The sequence below is a fragment of the Aplidium turbinatum genome, chromosome 3 (genome assembly GCF_918807975.1).
Source record: "Aplidium turbinatum chromosome 3, kaAplTurb1.1, whole genome shotgun sequence".
Classification (NCBI taxonomy): domain Eukaryota; kingdom Metazoa; phylum Chordata; class Ascidiacea; order Aplousobranchia; family Polyclinidae; genus Aplidium; species Aplidium turbinatum.
Window position 1 is genome coordinate 44,787,038 of NC_137474.1, and position 19,660 is coordinate 44,806,697.

At 34.9% G+C, this 19,660-nt stretch overlaps 1 protein-coding gene across 1 annotated transcript; it reads right to left on the bottom strand.

Moving 5' to 3' along the window:
* Positions 1–944: 944 nt before the first annotated feature.
* Positions 945–8,363, bottom strand: LOC145766858 (uncharacterized). Its single transcript, XM_082578560.1, has 6 exons — positions 8,182–8,363; positions 7,129–7,348; positions 6,254–6,454; positions 5,102–5,262; positions 3,652–3,872; positions 945–3,095 (listed from the first exon to the last, which is right to left on the bottom strand). The coding sequence occupies exons 1-6, from the start codon at positions 8,256–8,258 to the stop codon at positions 2,260–2,262; spliced, it is 1,716 nt and encodes a 571-aa protein (XP_082434686.1). The 5' UTR covers positions 8,259–8,363; the 3' UTR covers positions 945–2,259.
* Between the last annotated feature and the right edge of the window lie 11,297 nt (positions 8,364–19,660).

Below are 19,660 nucleotides of genomic sequence, written 5' to 3' on the forward strand. Positions count from 1 at the left end.
TAAAGTGATTAAGCATGACGATCGAAGTTAAATCTCGTGTGTCCGCCGTGAGACTTAATTTGTCCGCCCAGATAGCTGCTCAGACTGGACAGTGGACACGTTTGTCCGCTGTCAACAAAATCGAATTTCGGCCTATTTCGTCCCCTGAAAAGATCGAGAGAAATTTGAAATGTTTGCGGCAACTCCGATCAGCGATTTCGGCTAAAAGTTTTTTTTTTTCTTGATCTTGTTAAGGTACGAAATGTTCAGGGACGAAATAGGTTGTTTTTCTATGTTTTCTTGTTGCTAGTTCCTTCCTTGAATTCACTTGTTGAATTTTTCCATTGCAAATGACAAAAATTACTGCATTCTCTGAGTAAATTGCGGGCCCCCTAATTTGCGGGCCCTGTGCGATCGCACGGTTCGCACACCCCAAAGACCGGCACTGGTTGAGTTCCTACGATGCAACAAAGAACAAGATTATGAGGAAGGGAGAGATTTACGCCACTTTGAGATCCTGTGTCATTTTTTTAAATAAAGGAAAAATTATTAAATGAATTTAAAAAAAGATACGATGAACACTTGTTTTTCGAGCCTATCTCTTTGCCTTTTTCTTCTTTCTTTTTTTTCTTTCTTTTTTCTTCTTCTATCTTCTTTGCGGGGCATATTTTGAGAGGATCGGCAGGACAGTTACATCAATTGGTTATTAAAGGTATGGTGAAAGGAAAAAAGTGCAGGGAAGAAAGAGACGAACATGGGGAGATGACGTTATACAGTGGGCTGATTTGTCAAGTATTGGAGAAACAAAAAGAGTAGCGGAAGAACGTGAATTGTGGAAGAAAATGACAGCCAACCTTCGGATCAGAGACGGCACGTGATGATGATGATCTCTTTACCGAACAAAACCTTTGTTTATTACGTCATAAAGGTTTATTTATTACGTTTTAATAAATACACTGTGATACAACTGTGTGCTCATACATAATAATCATTAATCACCCAAGTTGCGTGAATGCAAAACATATCATGAAACAAACGTTTGGTATACAGCAATCGAAGCTTGCATCGCCAATGTCAGCTGCCTTGTTGAGTGATGAGTGAACTTGTTTGACACTCCAATAGCGGAGGTTTGACACTGTTCAAGAGCATGCAGCTGTATCTTTGGCAGGACATTAAAGGCATACTTGAAGGTGGACACGAAGATTGGCTTTCTTGCTTTCCCGTCCACTTAATCTAAATTAAATCTTCATTCAACCACTGGCGTAACCATGCATACGATAAATAAGGCTATGAAAATATTGTTGTGGGCGATACGAAACATAATGCAACGAATCCTCCAATATGTCAAAAAATACTTCTTGAACGATTGAGAAAGTGTTTGGCAGTAACCAATCTTGATGAAAGCGACAAGAAAACGAAAATGGCGGTAAAACATTGCTAAGTGTGGCCTTGGCCAACACACAGCCGAGCTTTGTCTGACAGACTTTCTGATATGTGCGATAATAATCGTTTGGTCACCCCGAAATTTTTGCTGGCACCTCCGTTTGTAATTTATATCCTTAATGGAGTTTTCAGCAAAAATTTGAACACGATATTATGTACAGAAGTTACAAAAACAAAAATGTAAGCTATTTTAAACTGCTCATACTTTGTGTTGCCTACCGAGTGACGTAGCATTACTATTTCTGATATCTATTTAAAAGTTATAGGCATATCAAATTGAGCAATTGCGTTTGAACCTCTAATTTCACAAAACTAATAATAAGCTAATCTTATAAAAAAAAATATACCATAAAAACCATATCATCATATTAAAATTCAAAGAAAATGAAGGGGTGTACCAGCAACCATCTATAAGATTGGCCCATGATACAAGATATCATATTAAAATCTATATTTCTCTAAATGTTTCTCTGTATTACAGAAAAATATAAATTTTATGGTTTTTGAACAGCAGGCTACAGTTCTTCACACATCATCTGCATTTGTCAATCACATTGAGCGGCAATTTTGTGCGTTTTAAACTTTTTATCCAACAAAACTCTTCATTTTGTTTAATATGCTCCTGTGTTGTGCCATTTGCTGCTAAACAGGTAGTTTTACCTGTTTCATCCTCTTTGAAAAAGTCAGCCGTGATGAGCGACGAAACATCGAAAATAAAAGCTAGTTATCATTTTAACATCTCGTGATAGTCTAGTTTGCAGTCACTGCAAGAACACAAGAACATAATTAAAATGCCAGGTGAACAGTTTCATTCTGTATTGGTATGAAATCTTTTCACTATTGGTAGCTTCCGGTAGCTCTCACGCCAGCCATTGTGATGTAATCATATGCGTCACTATTCGAGAGCGCTTGTGACATTTTGGTTTCGGAAGAATCGATGTCTTCATAATGAGAGTCGAAATTGACATATTTGTCATTACCAGATTTTATTGGCACCAAGTAGTCATCCTGATCAGTAGCCAGAACTCGGTTTTGTGTCGAGGTGCTGGAATTTGAGTTACCAACAGATTTTTGTTTTTCGCTAAAATGTTTGATGAGTTTGTTCGTTATTGTTGTTTGTCGAGAGGTAGACGCCTCGCTGTTGGATCTTTTAGAATGAGCCTCTTTCTGATCAAAACCTTGCACAATTTTTGCAATTTTTTTGCAACTTAATTGGTTGCTTCTTTTTTCAATCGCTCTAGCCGCCGTTCCAACCGTCGGGCGCCGTTTGAAAGAAGATGTAGACTTGTTCGGAGAGTAGCTCATAAAGGTTGTGGCTCTTGAGGTCGTGGCATGATGAGACTTATATCTGTGAGACTTTGCTTCATGTTGAATGCGGAGAAAGCAAGGTAGCGCTTTAATAGAATTCACTGATTTGTGACTCACAAATGAATTCATGCTTGTGTACGCTTCTTTTGTGACATCATCGTCCTCTGTAAAGCCTTCCACAAATGTGATGTTGTCATGGCCATGTTTGTCCAAATCTTTCTGATTTCTGTTGTTGAGTTTAATTCGCCTTTCTTTAAGCATCTTTTGTGGTTTATTTTTTGGCAATGTTGGAGGTGTTTTTAAAGCTGGTTGAACTGCGTCCGTTGAGCTCAGAACTACTGGCTGTTCAACCGGCAACACTATTTCTGTAAAACAAATTGCATGTAGCTTTAAAATCGAAACACACTATAAAAGTATACAAGTACCCAGAAGCTGTAAATTTTTGAGTGGCCAAGGCAGAAGTAGTTTGAAGCGATGTTTCATTTCGTTTCTCAAAACTCCATTGTTGGATCAGTTTTGCTTTTAAATATATTGTTAAACAGACAAAACTCAACAACAACTTGAATTTGACATGATAAAACAAAAATAGCAAACGTTTTCGTCTACGCATCTAGCCCTTGTCAAGTCTACAAAAACTAAGTCCTCATCAAATCCGAATTGCTAAAGAACATAGGCTACAGTATATCCTAACACAGAAAGATGACCGATACATTTGATAACTGTTTCACCGTGCTTACATACGAAATAATGACGGAAAGATTGCGCATTGAAAGGGATCAAGCATTGGAAAGAAAAATAAAGCTTTAAATCTCGCATTAACGAGCATCATTTTAAAATGATGCTGGACAAAAAAGTTAATAACTTTCCACAAGTTTTGCTTCTGCAGCAACATTCCTGCCTCGATTGGTACACATAGCCTACCTGGTTGTTCAATGTTCTCATAAAAGCTAGACTGGAAAGCATGGTTGTTTTCTAATGCACTGTTTGGTTGGGTGACTATTGTGAAAGTCGCGTAAGGAATTATCTCGAGTATGGAGCCAGATGGAGCACGCGAAGGAGCATTATGATGTTGGTTGGATTCCGTGTTCACAATGAAAACTGAAGGCCTGGAGCGACCATTTGTTTTCAATCTACTTCGTCGTCTTAAACAAAATAACGAACTTAGTTAGCTCAAATATACAATAAAAAATTATTAGATAAATCTGATTATGCACTATAACTGTAGTAAAACTATAAGTTAGTTGCAATATACATTAAATGAAAATTAAACAGTAAATACTATACTACAAAAAGTGCTTAATGCCAAGCAAAAAGTCAAGCAGAGCGAATTACATCAAATATAGTTACAGTAGGCTACTATTCACTAAAACCTCTATATCCTGTTTCACCTAAAAAAGGGATCCAGAAGGTCCTTGTTCAAATAGAATTCTAATTGAATTCTATTTGAATAAAGACCTTCTGATGATCCCCCTTTTAGGGCGAAGCAGACTGTAAAGGTTTTTTATTGAATGCTAACTATATTTGATTAAATGAAAATTAGAAGATAAATCTGACAATGCAGTATGCATTAACTGTAACTCTAACTGTAACTCTAACTCTAACTGTAACGACACTCCGGACCTAAAAGCACAAACTGAACAAGTGATACAAGAATGATTACGAGTAAATTATACGTCGGGAAACAGATCACATTTTGCGTGTGTTTTAACGTTTATCACATGTTTGTACTTTAAACCTCATAAGATAAATCTGACTATAGATTTACATTGCAGAATGCAAGTGTATACATATTGCAGATTTAGGCTGGAAAGCCGAAACAGTGTGCACTGTCTGCAGTTATTGCAGATTTAAGTGATTCCTGATGAGGAAGGACACACGTACGTGTCGAAAACGTTTGAATTGATTTTTTAATTATACTGTATCATCATGCTTTTTTTTTTTTTTTTTTTTTTGCGCTCATTGCGATAACATACAGTACACTGCGATCACAGATGCGATACAACAGACGACAGGAAGCAGCGAAGTGACATGTAGTCTTCGAGTCAGCTGCTCCCCTTGTATTATATCTCTTTGTAATAAAACATGTTAAATCGCTAGTGTAATTTGTTTGTCTATGGTTCAACAAAGCAAACTCTCTACCAAAAATTTATCTTTCTGAACTTAACTGATTTTATTTTGAGTTTTTGATTTTTATGATTTTTTTCACAAACTTTTGGTAGATTATAACCTAATGCCTCAAATGTTATTACTAACTCAAGTTTAAATTGAGTTAAAAAGGCCTTGTTTGATTTCTGAATATAGGTGTGTATGAATTTTTTACTGTTTAGCTAGGAAAGCAACATACAGATTTATCAAATATATGACATCTCACTTGTGGATGGCACGACCACCTACGATTGTTAAAGATATAAAGATGATCGCAACAATTCCAGCACCTCCATACCAGAGGTAAGAAGTGATGTCGGTTGTATGCGTTGGTGTATGAGGTGTTACAAAAGCTTTTCCTTCTATGCAGTCCGCTAAAGAACAGTTCTGAAAGTTACAATAGGAATCGTATTATTTTGTGTTGCCTGCAAGCGCACAAAATACGTCCCTACACATGCAGATGATTGTTGAAAATCACCGCTCACTTCTACCCATGATGTAATAAATTGGGTGGGCGTAGTTGCTGAAGTAAAGGCGGCCGAGAGAAAGGAATTGGTCACCCTACTGTCGTTAGTGCCGATGGCTTAGTATAATGTGAACTCATCCTTTCATCCCCCGATGCTTGGATCAAGTATGGGAATCACCTTTTTTACACATACAGACGGAGGCCACAAATAATGTTACGCAAGTGGCCCGCGGTCACACTTTGAGCACCGCTACTCCAGTTCATTAATTAATATTTATCTTACTATCCATCTCTACCCATGTCTAGCATTGCAAAACACAAAACCGTGTTGCTGTAAGCGAACTAAACATGGAAAGTGAAATTCAACTTCAAAACAAAACCCCCCAAAAAAATTATTGCATTTTGTATATTTAGCTTTCAACAATATAACAAATTAATTGTTATAGAGGCAAAAACAATGATAAAAAGTTAACTAGAACGTCAGTAGGTTAATAGGCTACTTTCAGTATGATCTCGACAATGTACTGTAACTAAACCGCTCTTGCTAAAAATTTAATGAGATGGTTCACCAGGCATTTAGTTAAAAACATATTATCACCTCATACATCTTGTGGTAGTTCAGCTTACTTTGCACCAAAATAACGAATATCATGTTATTTAAACCGCTCTTGCTTTAAGTTTTCCAAGACGTTGCATCTCAGTGAAACCAATAGGCTACCATTCAAAAAATCCAATGCAATATGTGTTTAATGCAAAAGCAGCACATACAGTATTTGAATTATAAAAGATCCACAAACGTATTTAGAGTAAGCCAATTAATTAATTTAACTAGAATAATATTTAAATTGCTTTCTTTAACAAAACAATTGCGCAGCCCTGCAGTCCTTACGGGAAGCCACCATTGCTCTTTACCTTTAGGTCTGTTTGAATGCTGACATTTTCTTCTCCGTATTTTCCCAGACACAAGCCAGGTGCCAATGGACCATCCTTTATGCAATCCCTTGTTCTACTTTTTGTGCCACCAAGGCAAGAGTTAGTGCAATTATAAGTATACTTCGACCATGTGGACCATTCTCCAGTGCAAGTCTGACTGTCGAGGCAGGGTCGTTCATCCTAACAAAAAAAAAATATTACATTTACAAACGTCTTCACCTCTAAATTTTATTGATACTGACGTGTTCATGTTCTTTTACAGCAGAGTTGCACAGTGGAAGGTCTCATTTGCTCTACTGAATTACTCAAGAACATGGTCCGTTGTGGAATACCGTAACCGCCATCTTGTAGCCTATCTATAACTACAAAAACTACGCGTTGTAGTTTCATCGTTATGCGTCAAAGCGTATAACATCAGTATAGCGGTAGATAATATAAATTTGAATGAGATACCTGTTTCATATTAGCATGAGAACGACAGTTCATTAACCATTAACACTAGTTTATTAACCTGTGGCAAATGGCAAAATTTGTACATGTTTTTTTCAACAGTATTAAAATTCGAATCACAATTGCAATACTAAAGCACTATTGCATTTATAACCGATTATTTTGAAATTATGCAAAATTCGAAGATTAAATCTTCTGCTTCTATAGTTGAAATGTTGTTGCTGGTAAACAGGCCTACTTCATTGACTGTGATTTCATAATTTTTTTTTATGAAATCATAAACATTAAACAACGAAGGTTCAACTCCGAAAATAAACCTCTCTTGTTTAATCTTGTTGTATTTTACTTACAAAACTTGGCTTTACATTATATAGAAAAAAATCAATAAAGAAATATGAACTTACCACGATCCTACAACTGGTAGAAGGGTCTTTACTGCAAATGGCCGCTCTCTTTTCGAGGCTGTTGTAACATTCCACTGCGGCTTTTCCAACGGACGAATAAACGCAACCCGACCACGGATCCAAGTTGTCATTGTTATCATAATAAAAATAATACTCAACATATTGTTCTGAGCACTCGTTGTGAGATGAACAGTTTACAGCCACTACATCAGTTGGAGGACTGGCAAATAAAAAAATTCAAAAGTTGATTTTAAGATTATTGCTGGTATTTGAAAGTTGTTTTTGCATTGTTTATTTTAATCTAGTTGCATATTGAAAATTAATCATAAAAACAATCATACCATTTACAGTACATATCACTGTATTCAAGGTTTCATAAATAATTATCACTTTTTAATGCAAAGATGTTTATATCGACTCGATACTTTGTTTGAGACCTCAAACTTCGCCCGTAAGCTACAATTTTATGGCAACTGTGTGAGCAACAGATTTTTTATGTTTATCAAGTGCAAGTGTAAAATTATCTACCGCAACTTTGGATCTGACTTTGGAATAAAATTTTCTCTATCAAAAAGCGATGATTGACAGCAAGTAATAAGAGTAAGTATATATAAAACAATGTCATTCCATTCTATTACTTGTTTATTGTGAAAAATAAACTGTTTGTTTTAATGTGGCTCGATATCCAGAGAAATAGATACATAGATATGAAGTTAATCATGAAGTTAAATAATAAATTAAGAAGTGTATTTCATATTAATGTAATTCAATAATTTTATTTAAATAAATTTTAATATATTTTACTGATTCCTTTTTGCTATTGAAAGAAAGTTACTTTACATATTGATGAAATGGTTATATACAAATTACCATGCAATGTTTAAATTTTTGTTGATCATTTTATCTTGTTCAGTCGAACCCTATAAGCTGCTTTTGTTGCGTTTGGCATGGTACTCCCGGTATACTTACCATCGTACAATAGGTTGTTAAGATGAATACAAAATACTGCAGAATGATAAATTTTTAACAACTTCAGTTAAACCAATATCTAACCTTTTGACAGTGGTAGAAGGTTTTGGTCCAAATCTTGGCATTGCGGTATTCGCCACAGGTTTTCTCTTCACAAACATCGTTGTTGTGGTCGTCGTTTTAGTCGTGCTTATAAAGGGGGGTTTCCTTGCTGTGGGAATAATTTCATTTCCTTGGTTATCACTGTTAGTTGAAGAGAATTTGCACCCATTAACCATCAAGGTGAAGACAGAATAAAGAATTACAAGTTGTATTCGCATTATTTGCCTGCGTCTTATTCTGGGTTGACTGGTATTTGTTTCTGATGAATTCAGATTGTCAAAAACGTCTGGTCTTTAGCTGCCTTACGCAGTTATGCAAGCCAGCAAATTTAAATTTATTTCTATGCTGATTTGCTTCTTTTTTGTGAGTGCGGTATACAGTGTATATAAGGATGTAATAACGATTCTTTCAAAGGAATTCTTTCCTGCACGTATGTAAAACCTTATCTATTCCTATATCCTTGCATGTTCTTTAAGACAGTTACGTGACTCATATTTGCTAGATTTTTTGCATTGGTTTTATGTTAGTAAAGGTAAAGTTACCGTAAGATTTCGCAAGTAGGATTATTTGTTGTGCATTGATGTTACAAACCACGGACGTTCACATCTGACTCGGTATTTCTATTTCCATTGATAAATGTCTGTATCAGCATAAACAGACTTCTCCATGAACAATAGAAGCCTCGTGATGACACAAGAGTCATTGTTGCCGCATGTATATTTTAAAGACATTATCAAGAAGAAAGCTATGGAAACATGTTGTTTAAATAAATTAGTAATTTATTTATAATTTTACTTCCTTCTTAGGTAGTAAATAATTTATTTTTTTAGATTGATTTAACTTCTCAAAACCATAATTTGACACAAGTCTAACATGGCGGTTTTCATTTTTATATACATATTTTTCAAAACCGTTTGAAGATTTCACCAACTGGATTTCATTTAGCTTGATTTCATACAAAACCGCTAAATGTTTCAACAACCAGTTACTCAATACAGAAAGTGATTACAAGAAAAGCAGTTGACATCAATTTTTTAAAGAAAAAATTAAATGTAGCAGTTGTTGCATGATAGGACTGTTAACAAACCTGAAAATAAAATATTTTGAATCTGCTTAAAATAATACAGTAGGCCAAATTGAAACTTAACAACTTCAATCAATCGATCAATCAAAAGTGACCTACTTGTATATACAACTACTTACAACTTTCCATTAGTTTTCAATTAATTTATTCGTTAACATTTGTTTAAACTAATACCATAGACCAAATTGCCACTTAACACTTTGACTGCCGGCGTTTTGAGCTTTTATTTGGAAATCCCCTTTTGCATTTGTTCCCATGGTAACGAAAAAATGTGTTGCCAAAACACAAAAATACACTTTGGAGTTTCGGTGCAAATCAATGTTGCGGACAATCAGCAAAAATATTATTGCAGTTTCAATCGCGCCGCGCCAGTCAGCAAATCACTTTATTTTTCATTGAATCAATGTATTCAGACGTGAATCAATGTAAAGAACCGATAGGCTAATTCAACGTATTCATAATGTTGAATCAATGTAAAAATGAACTGTTAGGCTAACTGGGTGCTTGAAATATATCAAAGCGCTCATCTCAAGGTTTCTTAGTTTCAACTTCCCAGTCAGCAAAAGTTTCTTTTTCTACATGGTTCCGACGTTGAAGCAATGTAGAACCGACAATTTATGCTGGCTGATAAAGCCTACTAGGGTAGGGTGCTGAAATTGAACTCGGTCTGTTAGGCTGTGCAAAACATACTTATTTTCGAACAAACTTCTAACCAGAACTTTGGAAAATACAGTAGTTTGTTGATCTGAAATATCCTTGGAATTTTTTGTGTTACAGCATCTGAATGTGAAGAATTTTGTTTTGATGTAACAACTTTTATATTGAATAGCCTAGGCTAACTATTATACTATTATGCTATTATACATTCTAATTAACAGCTTTGTGATCACTGGCTTTTCTTTAGTAGCAAAAGAAATAATGCGCTTTGTATTATTGAGGTCAAACCAAACAAAGGAAAACAAGAGGATGTTTTTCTCTGCTCGCGCATGTCGATGCACGAAGCAATTATGAGCTTATGGCTTGTTATCGCAATGTAATCCATTTCACGCTTTGCTGGAAGTTAGCTAGAAATAGCAAAAATTCATCAAAATCTTGAATTTACAAAAAAACTACACAACTTTTAGCATCAAATTTAATATCATCAGATCCGCCTGGCAATTTTAGGAAAAGTCAAGAAAAACAAAGTGCATGGTGTTACTTTTCTTTAAGTAATCAAAGGAAATATGAGGGGGGGCCAAATCTGGCCTCCTTTGAGGAGCCAAGTGTCAAAATATAATATTTTGACCTTGAAAATGACCACAGATGGTATTGAAAGTAGCACTATTAAACTCGCCATCCTCAAAAACCCTAAAATGGAATCCAAGATTGTGTTTCTAGCTTCTCTACAAGTCATTTCAGCCCAGAACTCAAGTTAATTCTTCAGACTCAAGTTACAAACCCCGAGATCGCAACATTCCAGTCTGTTAGTTAAGGAGTCTTTGGTGACGGGTGATATAAACTGTTTTGCAGTTTACACTGCCCTATAGCTCTTTTCTTATTGTTGAACTCTTTAACTGCCACGGCCTCTTTAGTAAGCCCAAGCTCTACAAAAATGTGCACTGTTTGCAATCACCATAACTCTGGTCTCTGTTTACCAAACTGCATGAGTCTTACTTTTTTAGAAAAAGGAAGACTTGTATTATATTTTGAAAAAATTGAAAAAATATTACTAGGTTTGTATTTAAATTTTTTTTCTGCAATTTTCAATAATTTACAGAGAATTTTTTTTTGCAAAGTAAAGTTTATTCGGTTCTTTCTTCCCATAACGCATAAACATCACAGTGACAAAGTTTGTGTGGAAAGCCTGACATCTATTGGTGAAGTTCTCAAAGTCTGAAGATTTTGTTTCATGTCCAAACGGAAACGAAAAAAATCAAAAAAATGCACAATTTTTTGTAGTTTGTCAAAAAATTTAGTCTTTTAAAGCATTTTCAATAAGAAATTCACGAAATGTGTAAATATATCTAAAAAAAAATGTTAAAGATACAACAACTTTCATGTTTTAATTCTTTTTACTTGCCTGAACCAGATTTCTACGGTACGAACAAATATTAGACAAAGTGTTCCTATTATACTGTATGTTGTATGAATGGTTGTTTCTGCTTTGTCGTTAAATTGTGACAGATGAGTTTATCTTTGCATACCAAGTGCCAGCTTTTAAAAATTTTTATCGCTTTTATCGCATGGCAGGGTGAATTATGTTGTTTGGTTTTAATATCTTTTTACAGAGATCTGGTTTACACTGTAAAAAAAATTTACTACGCATAGCCATGCAACAATTTTACTATGCACTTTAGTAATTCTTATTAACAAAGTTTGTAAAATTTACAGTAGAGTTTGGTAGTTTTTACACTCAGTGCATGGTAGAATTTACAGTTATGTTGTAATACTTATAGTTTATTTTGGCAATTTTTACTCGCTAAGGATGGTAGAATTTACGTTTCTCTAGCAATTCTTACGGTTAATCTTGGCATTTTTTACTCTCAATTTATGGTAGAATTTACATCTATCTTGGAATAATTACAGTGGACCTTGGTGATTTTTTCTAGATACACATAGTAGAATTTACTTTTCTTTTAGCAATAATTTTATCACTGAGCTATAACTTTCACTATGCACACTGCACAGCCATGCAACAATTTTACTATGCACTTTAGTAATTCATACTAAAAAGTTTAGTAAAATGAATAGTTCAGAAAGGCACCCTGAATTGTCGTCACAAGTTCAGTTTATTGTTTTGCTGGCGATAAACGAACAAAAAGTACATACAAATTGAGTGTCTATCAGCACAACAGGATGGCAACGAAAGACCTGTAAGGTCATCTATGTCAGCTGCCACCCTAGCCTGTTGCAGGTAACACAGTATTAAAAAATAAAAAAAAATAAAAAAAACGGAAATATGAACAGTATAAACACCAATACAGAAAAAAAAAATATATATCAACATTAAAGCAAATGTGAATTAATCACCATATTGACCAAGAAGAAAACACTTGTACTTAGCTATAAAGACATTATATGTATTATCTTTCAGCTCATTAGAAATGTCACTCCATAACTTCAGACCAGTAAAACACAACAATTTTTTCCCACTAATTGATTTAACAAGCGGTAAAAACAACGTACATTTTTTGTGATGGCGAGTGTTGTAACTATAGATAGTATCTAAATTGGTGAAGTAAGCATCATACAATTTTGGCAACATACGTATCAAGCCATGACAAAAAATATGCAGTTCGGAAATGCTAACCTTGTATACTGTATTACAAAGCCTGCAAAAACAAAGAACAAGCAGTTCACGGATGCAGGCGCAAAATACGTTTTATTGTACAAGGGGGATAGTTTCCGTTTCAAAAGCTTATTTCAGCGGGGACACAAAATCCGAATAGTAAAACTTTCACCAGCAATGCGCAGGAATTTTTACAAGATTTTTTTACAGTGAAGATCACTTAATGTAAAACTTGTTTATTTGTTTTCATTGCAAGCCATGAAATATGTTGCATTCTACAGAAGCGCCACATGTCAAAAGCATTAATTTTTCAGCTTTTTTGTTGAGATATTCCAGATTTCAGAGTTGTATTGAAAAAGCAGCATTACTACAGCAATGTTATTACTCTAAACCTTGTCTAAAAGGTTTTTTACCTTTTTATAAATAAACTGATATGTAAATGCAGAACGTTTTCAATTGGAAACGAATCCACAAATTATCGATCGACGATTCTAGGCTACAGTGGAAATGCAGGTTGGTGTAGATGGGTCGTGAAATATTTTGTAAATTATGGACTAACCTTATTAGTTCATTACAAGAAAATTACTTGGTATGCAGCTATAAAAAAGTATTTGACAAAATGCATCATCTCATCGTCAACATCTCATAACTATCTTGTATGCCTGATGACATACAACTTTTGTTGAAATTCAGTGAAAACTAGACTTGTATCGATCATATTATTTTAGTTTCATTACAAAATCTATAAAAGTTTCTGACGCGTTTCACTTGTTACATAACAATGCAACCCACAGTTTTTCAATATATTATGGGAATATTTTCAATAAAAAAAATTTCTATCTTTATACTTGACGAATCAATATCCTTAGACAAAATAGTCTTTATAATAGTGTTGATATTAATTGAAAAATATATTTTACTTCAGCCACACTGCGTTTTGTATTATATGTCTATAGTCGTGTCAAATAAATTGAATTGATTTACTCTATGTCAAATACATTGTTTAATTTTTAGGTGATTCTTTGATTCATGAGAATAATCAACAGTTTTCCACAAAAGATCGCGACAACGACATTTACCATGGTCATTGTTGTAGAGCATACTTCGGTGGTTGGTGGTATTATTATTGCTCCAACGCAAACTTGAATGGAAAGTACTTGAGGGATGGAACCGTAAGCTACAAAGGAATGACGTGGTGGCCGTGGAAAAACTGATATTATTCGTTGAAGGAAAGTGAAATGAAAATACGTCCACTACAACAATAAACTCGAGACGAACACAGATATGCGACTACGACAGTATTTGAATGGTTGTGAAGGGATCTAAGTGATAGCACGTCACAAAGCTCATTGTTTTAAAATTAAATGATTTAAAAATATTTTAAAAACGAATCAAAATCGAGCGATTTGAAGTAGCAAAGTAGCTGTTTTATTTCATAATTATGTCAATAAAGTTCTGATGTCACCACGATGATATTTTATAAAGTAACAATCAAGCTTATGTTTTTTAAGATGTCATCTGATGGATTTTTGTGATTAGATTGGTTTCACCAAAAGTTTGTTTTTTTGCAATTTGTTACCAAATGCCCTTTACAGATACTTCTGTGCATATGTAAAAATTATTGTTTTCAAGCGAGCATCTACAAATATGCGAATATGTTGTAAATTGAAAATTTCCATTTGTTCTGATTCGAAAAACGTAAAAATTACTTTTTAAAACTGTCATAAATATTAAAACACAATATAATGGACATTTCACACTGTTTTATATGTTAATTCTTTTATTTACAAAAGTAATCAATAATAAAAGTCATCACGTATCGTCAGCAATCATATCAAAACTGGAAATACAGTAATAGCATATAATTTACCAAGTCAACAGTTGCAATGTACCATGGATGGCTTCTATTAGACACGGGGAGAGATGAACATCCACTACTTTGAAAGTGACACGCTCTCTCTGTCGTTACAATGTATTAAACTGTGAGAAGTAACCGCTGTCGCTATTGCTACTCGGGTTGAAAGTAGTGGGTGCTTAGGTTACTTCTACGCGCTGCGTTTTGTTTTGTTGACATTGGAGGCTTTACTAAACTAACTTGTGAGGTCGGTATAACGATGAAAACAAATTAGTTTACGACTATTTGAAACAAAATGCAGATAATGGGTTTGGCACCTGAAAGTCACTATCGCGTACACCACAACACCACAAAATGGGCCTAGTGAATATCACTTTGCTAGTTGCTTTTACCGTAGTTTATTGTGTAAGACTGTGGTTTATTTATATAATAATAGTATCGGTACTGGTTTTGAGTGTAGGCAATAAAGCACTACTTGATCCATACATTAGGCACACCGGCTTATAAGGCGCACGATTAATTTGTGAGAAAAAAAAGGATTTAAATTGCACCCTATATGGTCAGTAAAATACGGGTATTTTAATTATTGAGAAAATTCAAATTCTAAAAATAAGTTTCTGATGAATCAAAAGATGCTTGGTAGAACGATGAACAATTTGCACAGCCAACTGAAGTACAAGAATTTATTCCAACAAATTTTTTTTTTATGAAAAACATTTGCCATCAAATTTTTCCTGACGGGTCGGTATTGGCGGCCATTAATAAAAGTTCAGGCGGCCATGGCCGCCAGCTATTTCGAGGCCTGCATATCAAAATGGTCACAACTCACAACTGCTTTTATATTTCCTAAATAGCCCATACCCCAGGTAGCCGACCATTCACTACATAAAAATATTTTTCTGGGTTTTGACCGGTTTAAACCTAGTTTTCACCGGTTAAAACCAGGTTTAGAGACCAACCCTGCCGCAAAATCAGTTGACATAACATAACAGCAATAAAAACACAATGGTTGTTTATCCATATAAGTTTTGTACTTGACTCACTAATCTCTGAAAATTTGGACGATAAGTTGTTAATGCTGTGCGAATTAATTCTTCCATTTGTCAAGGTTGCACGATGTTTTGATTTTACAAAGTTATAAATTCTTGTAAAAATGAACAAGTAAGTTCTGGCACTACTTCTAAGCTTCAACTAATCGCTGCTTATAGCAACTTTACTAAACTTCCAATTGTTGCTGACTGAACTCAAAATGAGCCCGGAGAGGCACAATGTTGCTTTGCAACGTCACAATTCCATTGTTTAACAATGGCTACAGTAAAAGAGAGACTCTTTTTTGATCTTTGTGTTGTATTGGCCGCAAATTAGATTTTGAAGACAATGTAGGCTAAATCACAAATTTTAATTTATACCAATCGATTTTTGCGCCCCTATCATTGTGGCGCCCATGGCTCGAGCCATACCTGCTATACCCTAGGTACGCCACTGCTTGGTTGACAGTCCGAGATAATGTATTTATAAAGTATAATCTTAATTTTTTTGTAATATTACGATTCAATACAACAGCCACAAAATTTATGTTGAAGAGCCGCATGCTGCTCGCGAGCCGCAGTTTGCCCACCGTTGCTATAGCCTGACAATAAGTGCAATATGTTCATCAAGCTAGAAGTTCGATTCCCTCTCAAGACAACATGAATATGCACCACTGATGATTCCTAACAAGAGGGAAACTCGAGTATGGCATCTTCCATTTTACTTCGATCCAAGCCTAAATGACTTTATAAATTCCTCACATTTAGTAACAAGTATAAACGAAATACTTCAATCTTGGGTAAAATTCAACGAATCCGAGTTTTGTCGGTATAATAGGCGTAGCTGCAACTTCGTCTACGAGCCACGTTTTGTGATGATTTTAAATTGGAAGTTACATTCAACTACTTTGTAAGTTCAAAAAAACAGTGAAAAATTTTTGTATAAAATGCCTTTTCAAAAAATACTTGCGGAAGCTGATTGGTACCAGTTACCCACATTTGCTTACACTACTTTTTAACCTCACAATTGAAAAGAATACGTTCTAACAACAATTTGTTATCCAGCGTTTTTACAAATACTTCTGTCCGTATGAATATTGATATTTTGCCAATTGTTGTGTTCATCTTTAAACTAAGAACATAAGTGCAGGCAGTGGCACACAGTTTCGGTCTTCAGGCCTCATCAGTGCAGTATATATTTTCGTTCATAATTTTCATGTAACTGAAAGCAAAAGTTATTGTTTGCACACAAGCATCTACAATTATGCATTTAATAAATTAAAAATTTCAATTTGTTCCAACCAAAACGTAGAAAATAAATTCTTGAAATTGTCAAAACTATTAAAAAACAATGAAACTTAAAATTAAAGCTGTTTTAATTGTGAATTTAATCAATTAACCAAGTCAAAAGTTGCAAAGTACAATATTAAACTTCTATTAGAATGAGGAGAGGCGGGCATCTAATACTGCTTCTATTCAGGCAGTAGCGAGCGCATCCGCTACTTCCACGCGGTAAGTTTCGTCTTGCTGGCACTGGAGGCTGTAATCAACTACTTTGAGAAGGAGCAATAACAGTGAATACAGATTTGTTAAAATAAACTTTTGCAAACTGACTGCAGGGATAGCCTATTACCAAAAAACACCTTTCTCTTTCATTCCATTGCAAAGTTATGATTGAAAAATCGTTGCCGGTATTAACGTGCATTCGCAAAAAGTGTACACAGCGCATAGCACGCGAAGGTATGGGCATGTTTGCAGTATCGTACGATGAAACTTAGTAGAAAAACTGCAGCCACGACACTTTGAACTGTGTTTAGTGGCTTTGATCTAGTGTCTGTAGACGGAGTAGCTTGGGTGTAGGACATCAGATTATTATTAGAAATGTAGGTAGCTCATATGCTGTTGAGGGTTTGGTAATTCGTCACTTATAGATTAATCAGCTACAAATTCGGATGAATCCTTGATGCTAAATTGGTCTCGATGTCATTAAAGCATTTCTTAAACCTTTTTTCAGTCCTCACAAACGTCACGATAATCGGATCACTAATAATCATAAAAACATTTGTTACTACTACAAATCAAGATATCTAAGGCAAGGCGGGGCAAGTTGTGCAAATCCCTGTTTCAAAGGAAATAAAGAGCGTAATGAATCTTTAACGCCATTATTATGTTTTACCCATAATGCCTTTGAAGCACGTGAATCGCAGTTGTCAGATTTTTGGGCAGGTTAGGCTTGATCAACGATATAAGGTGGTTAGGTCTTAGGATCTAAATTCGGATGCAAACGAAACTTTGTCTTTCTGGATGCACAGTAGAACTAGTCAAACTTTAGCAGTAGAGGTCAGTAGACATATGATGTAGTTGTATTTTCGTAGGTAAAATTTTTTCGTACATTTGCTAGTTTTCTTGAAGTTTTTTGTTCTTTGAAAAAAGTGTGAATGGGGCAAGTTGTGCAATTGATGACGGGCAAGTTGTGCAACTGTTCATGTAAACCGCCTTTGTTAATTTACAAATGATGTAGCCTATTAGCCATTTTTACATAGTTTCAAAGTCTGGAGATAGTGAATCAATGTAAAAATAGCTGATTTGTTAAATTGTCTGTACTTTTGCTGGCCGTATTATGTTGCTCAACTTGCCCCTAGTGTTGCTCAACTTACCCCATGGTGCTACACGGCTTTCCCCATGCTGCTGCACAACTTGCCCCGGAAAAATAATCCGGGTCAAGTTGTGCAATCGTTACTTAAACTTGAATACAGTGCAAAATAATAAATAAAACCAACCAGTTTTTGTCTTAAAACTTGGCGTATTAGCATGTTTTTGAAATGTAATACTTGAGTCTTCGAAAACGTTAGTGAAATAAAAAAAAAATAGATTTAAAAAAAACCTGCTCAACTTGCCCCGCTTTCCCCTACATTCATATTTGGATAGCATAACACATTGACACAAACAAATCATTTAAAAAAAATGAGTCATTGTTCTGTGCTTTCTTCTGTGGTTGGTAGTATGGGATGAATTATGCGGCTGCATAGCCAAGTGGTGAGAGCCAAAGTTCCACGTTTGTAAGGTCGCCGGTTCAACACCTCGCAAGAGCATATGGCTGTGTCTTTGGCAAGACACTTGTCGTCGATTGCGGAGTGTCACTCCTTCGACTATAGCCCTTGATTTCTCTCATGTATAAACAGTAGAATACGCTGCTCTAGAGCAGGGGTGGGCAAACTTTTTATCTCGAGGGCCGTATTCATAATGTGAATTTGTTTTAGGGCCACACTATAGTATAATTAAGATTATAAGCCAAAACATAAAATCTAAAATAGTCAAAACACAAGCTTTTATTTAGTTTTAAAGTGACCAAAGAAATGGAGATTTTATATACAGTACATGTGTTGCATAAAAGTAGGCTATAGGTTACAAAATGTTTGTCTCAATTATTTATTTGAATACAACACACATCAAGATACCACGTTACCAGACGCACTTTGAGTGTATTAAACAGTACACATTTGTGAGCGAATTAACATAATCAGAAAAACTGTCACAATTGCCGCTCCTCTCTCTACCAAGAGTCTTGGCTTTGGTCCAAGAAGACTAAAATGAAAAGAAAAAAAAATGAAAGAAAAATCGGCTCATAATAGCCATGGCCCATGCAAGATGGTTGAGTACCCAAATGACACGATACATATTGCTAAAACTGCACATCACTAAAGAACACAAAAAAACTATAATTTATCTTTATCAAGATGAAATGTACCAAGAAAAAGTTTAATTAAGTCATTGTAGTAATTAAAATTTTCAAGCAATTTTTTCTATATAACTTATGATTGCTTTAGGCTTACGCGGGCCGCACAGAAAGTTGTTTCGGGCCGCATGCGGCCCGCGGGCCGTAGTTTTCCCACACTGTAAAAAAATTTTACTACGCATAGCCATGCAACAATTTTACTATGCACTTTAGTAATTCTTACTAACAAAGTTTGTAAAATTTACAGTAGAGTTTGGTAGTTTTTACACTCAGTGCATGGTAGAATTTACAGTTGTGTTGTAATATTTACTGTTTATTTTGGCAATGTTTACTCGCTAAGGATGGTAGAATTTACATCTATCTTGGAATAAATACAGTGGACCTTGGTGATTTTTACTAGCTATACATAGTAGAATTTACTTTTCTTTTAGCAATAATCCTATCACTGAGCTATAACTTTCACTATGCACAGCCATGCAACAATTTTACT

Coding starts and splice junctions, on each gene's coding strand:
- LOC145766858 (XM_082578560.1), bottom strand. CDS start 8,258: ATGTTTGTGAAGAGAAAACCTGTGGCGAATACCGCAATGCCAAGATTT. Junction 5,263..6,253: donor GCATTCAAACAGACCTAAAG/GTAAAGAGCAAT, acceptor TGTAACTTTCAG/AACTGTTCTTTAGCGGACTG. Junction 3,873..5,101: donor GGTGGTCGTGCCATCCACAA/GTGAGATGTCAT, acceptor ATTTTGTTTAAG/ACGACGAAGTAGATTGAAAA.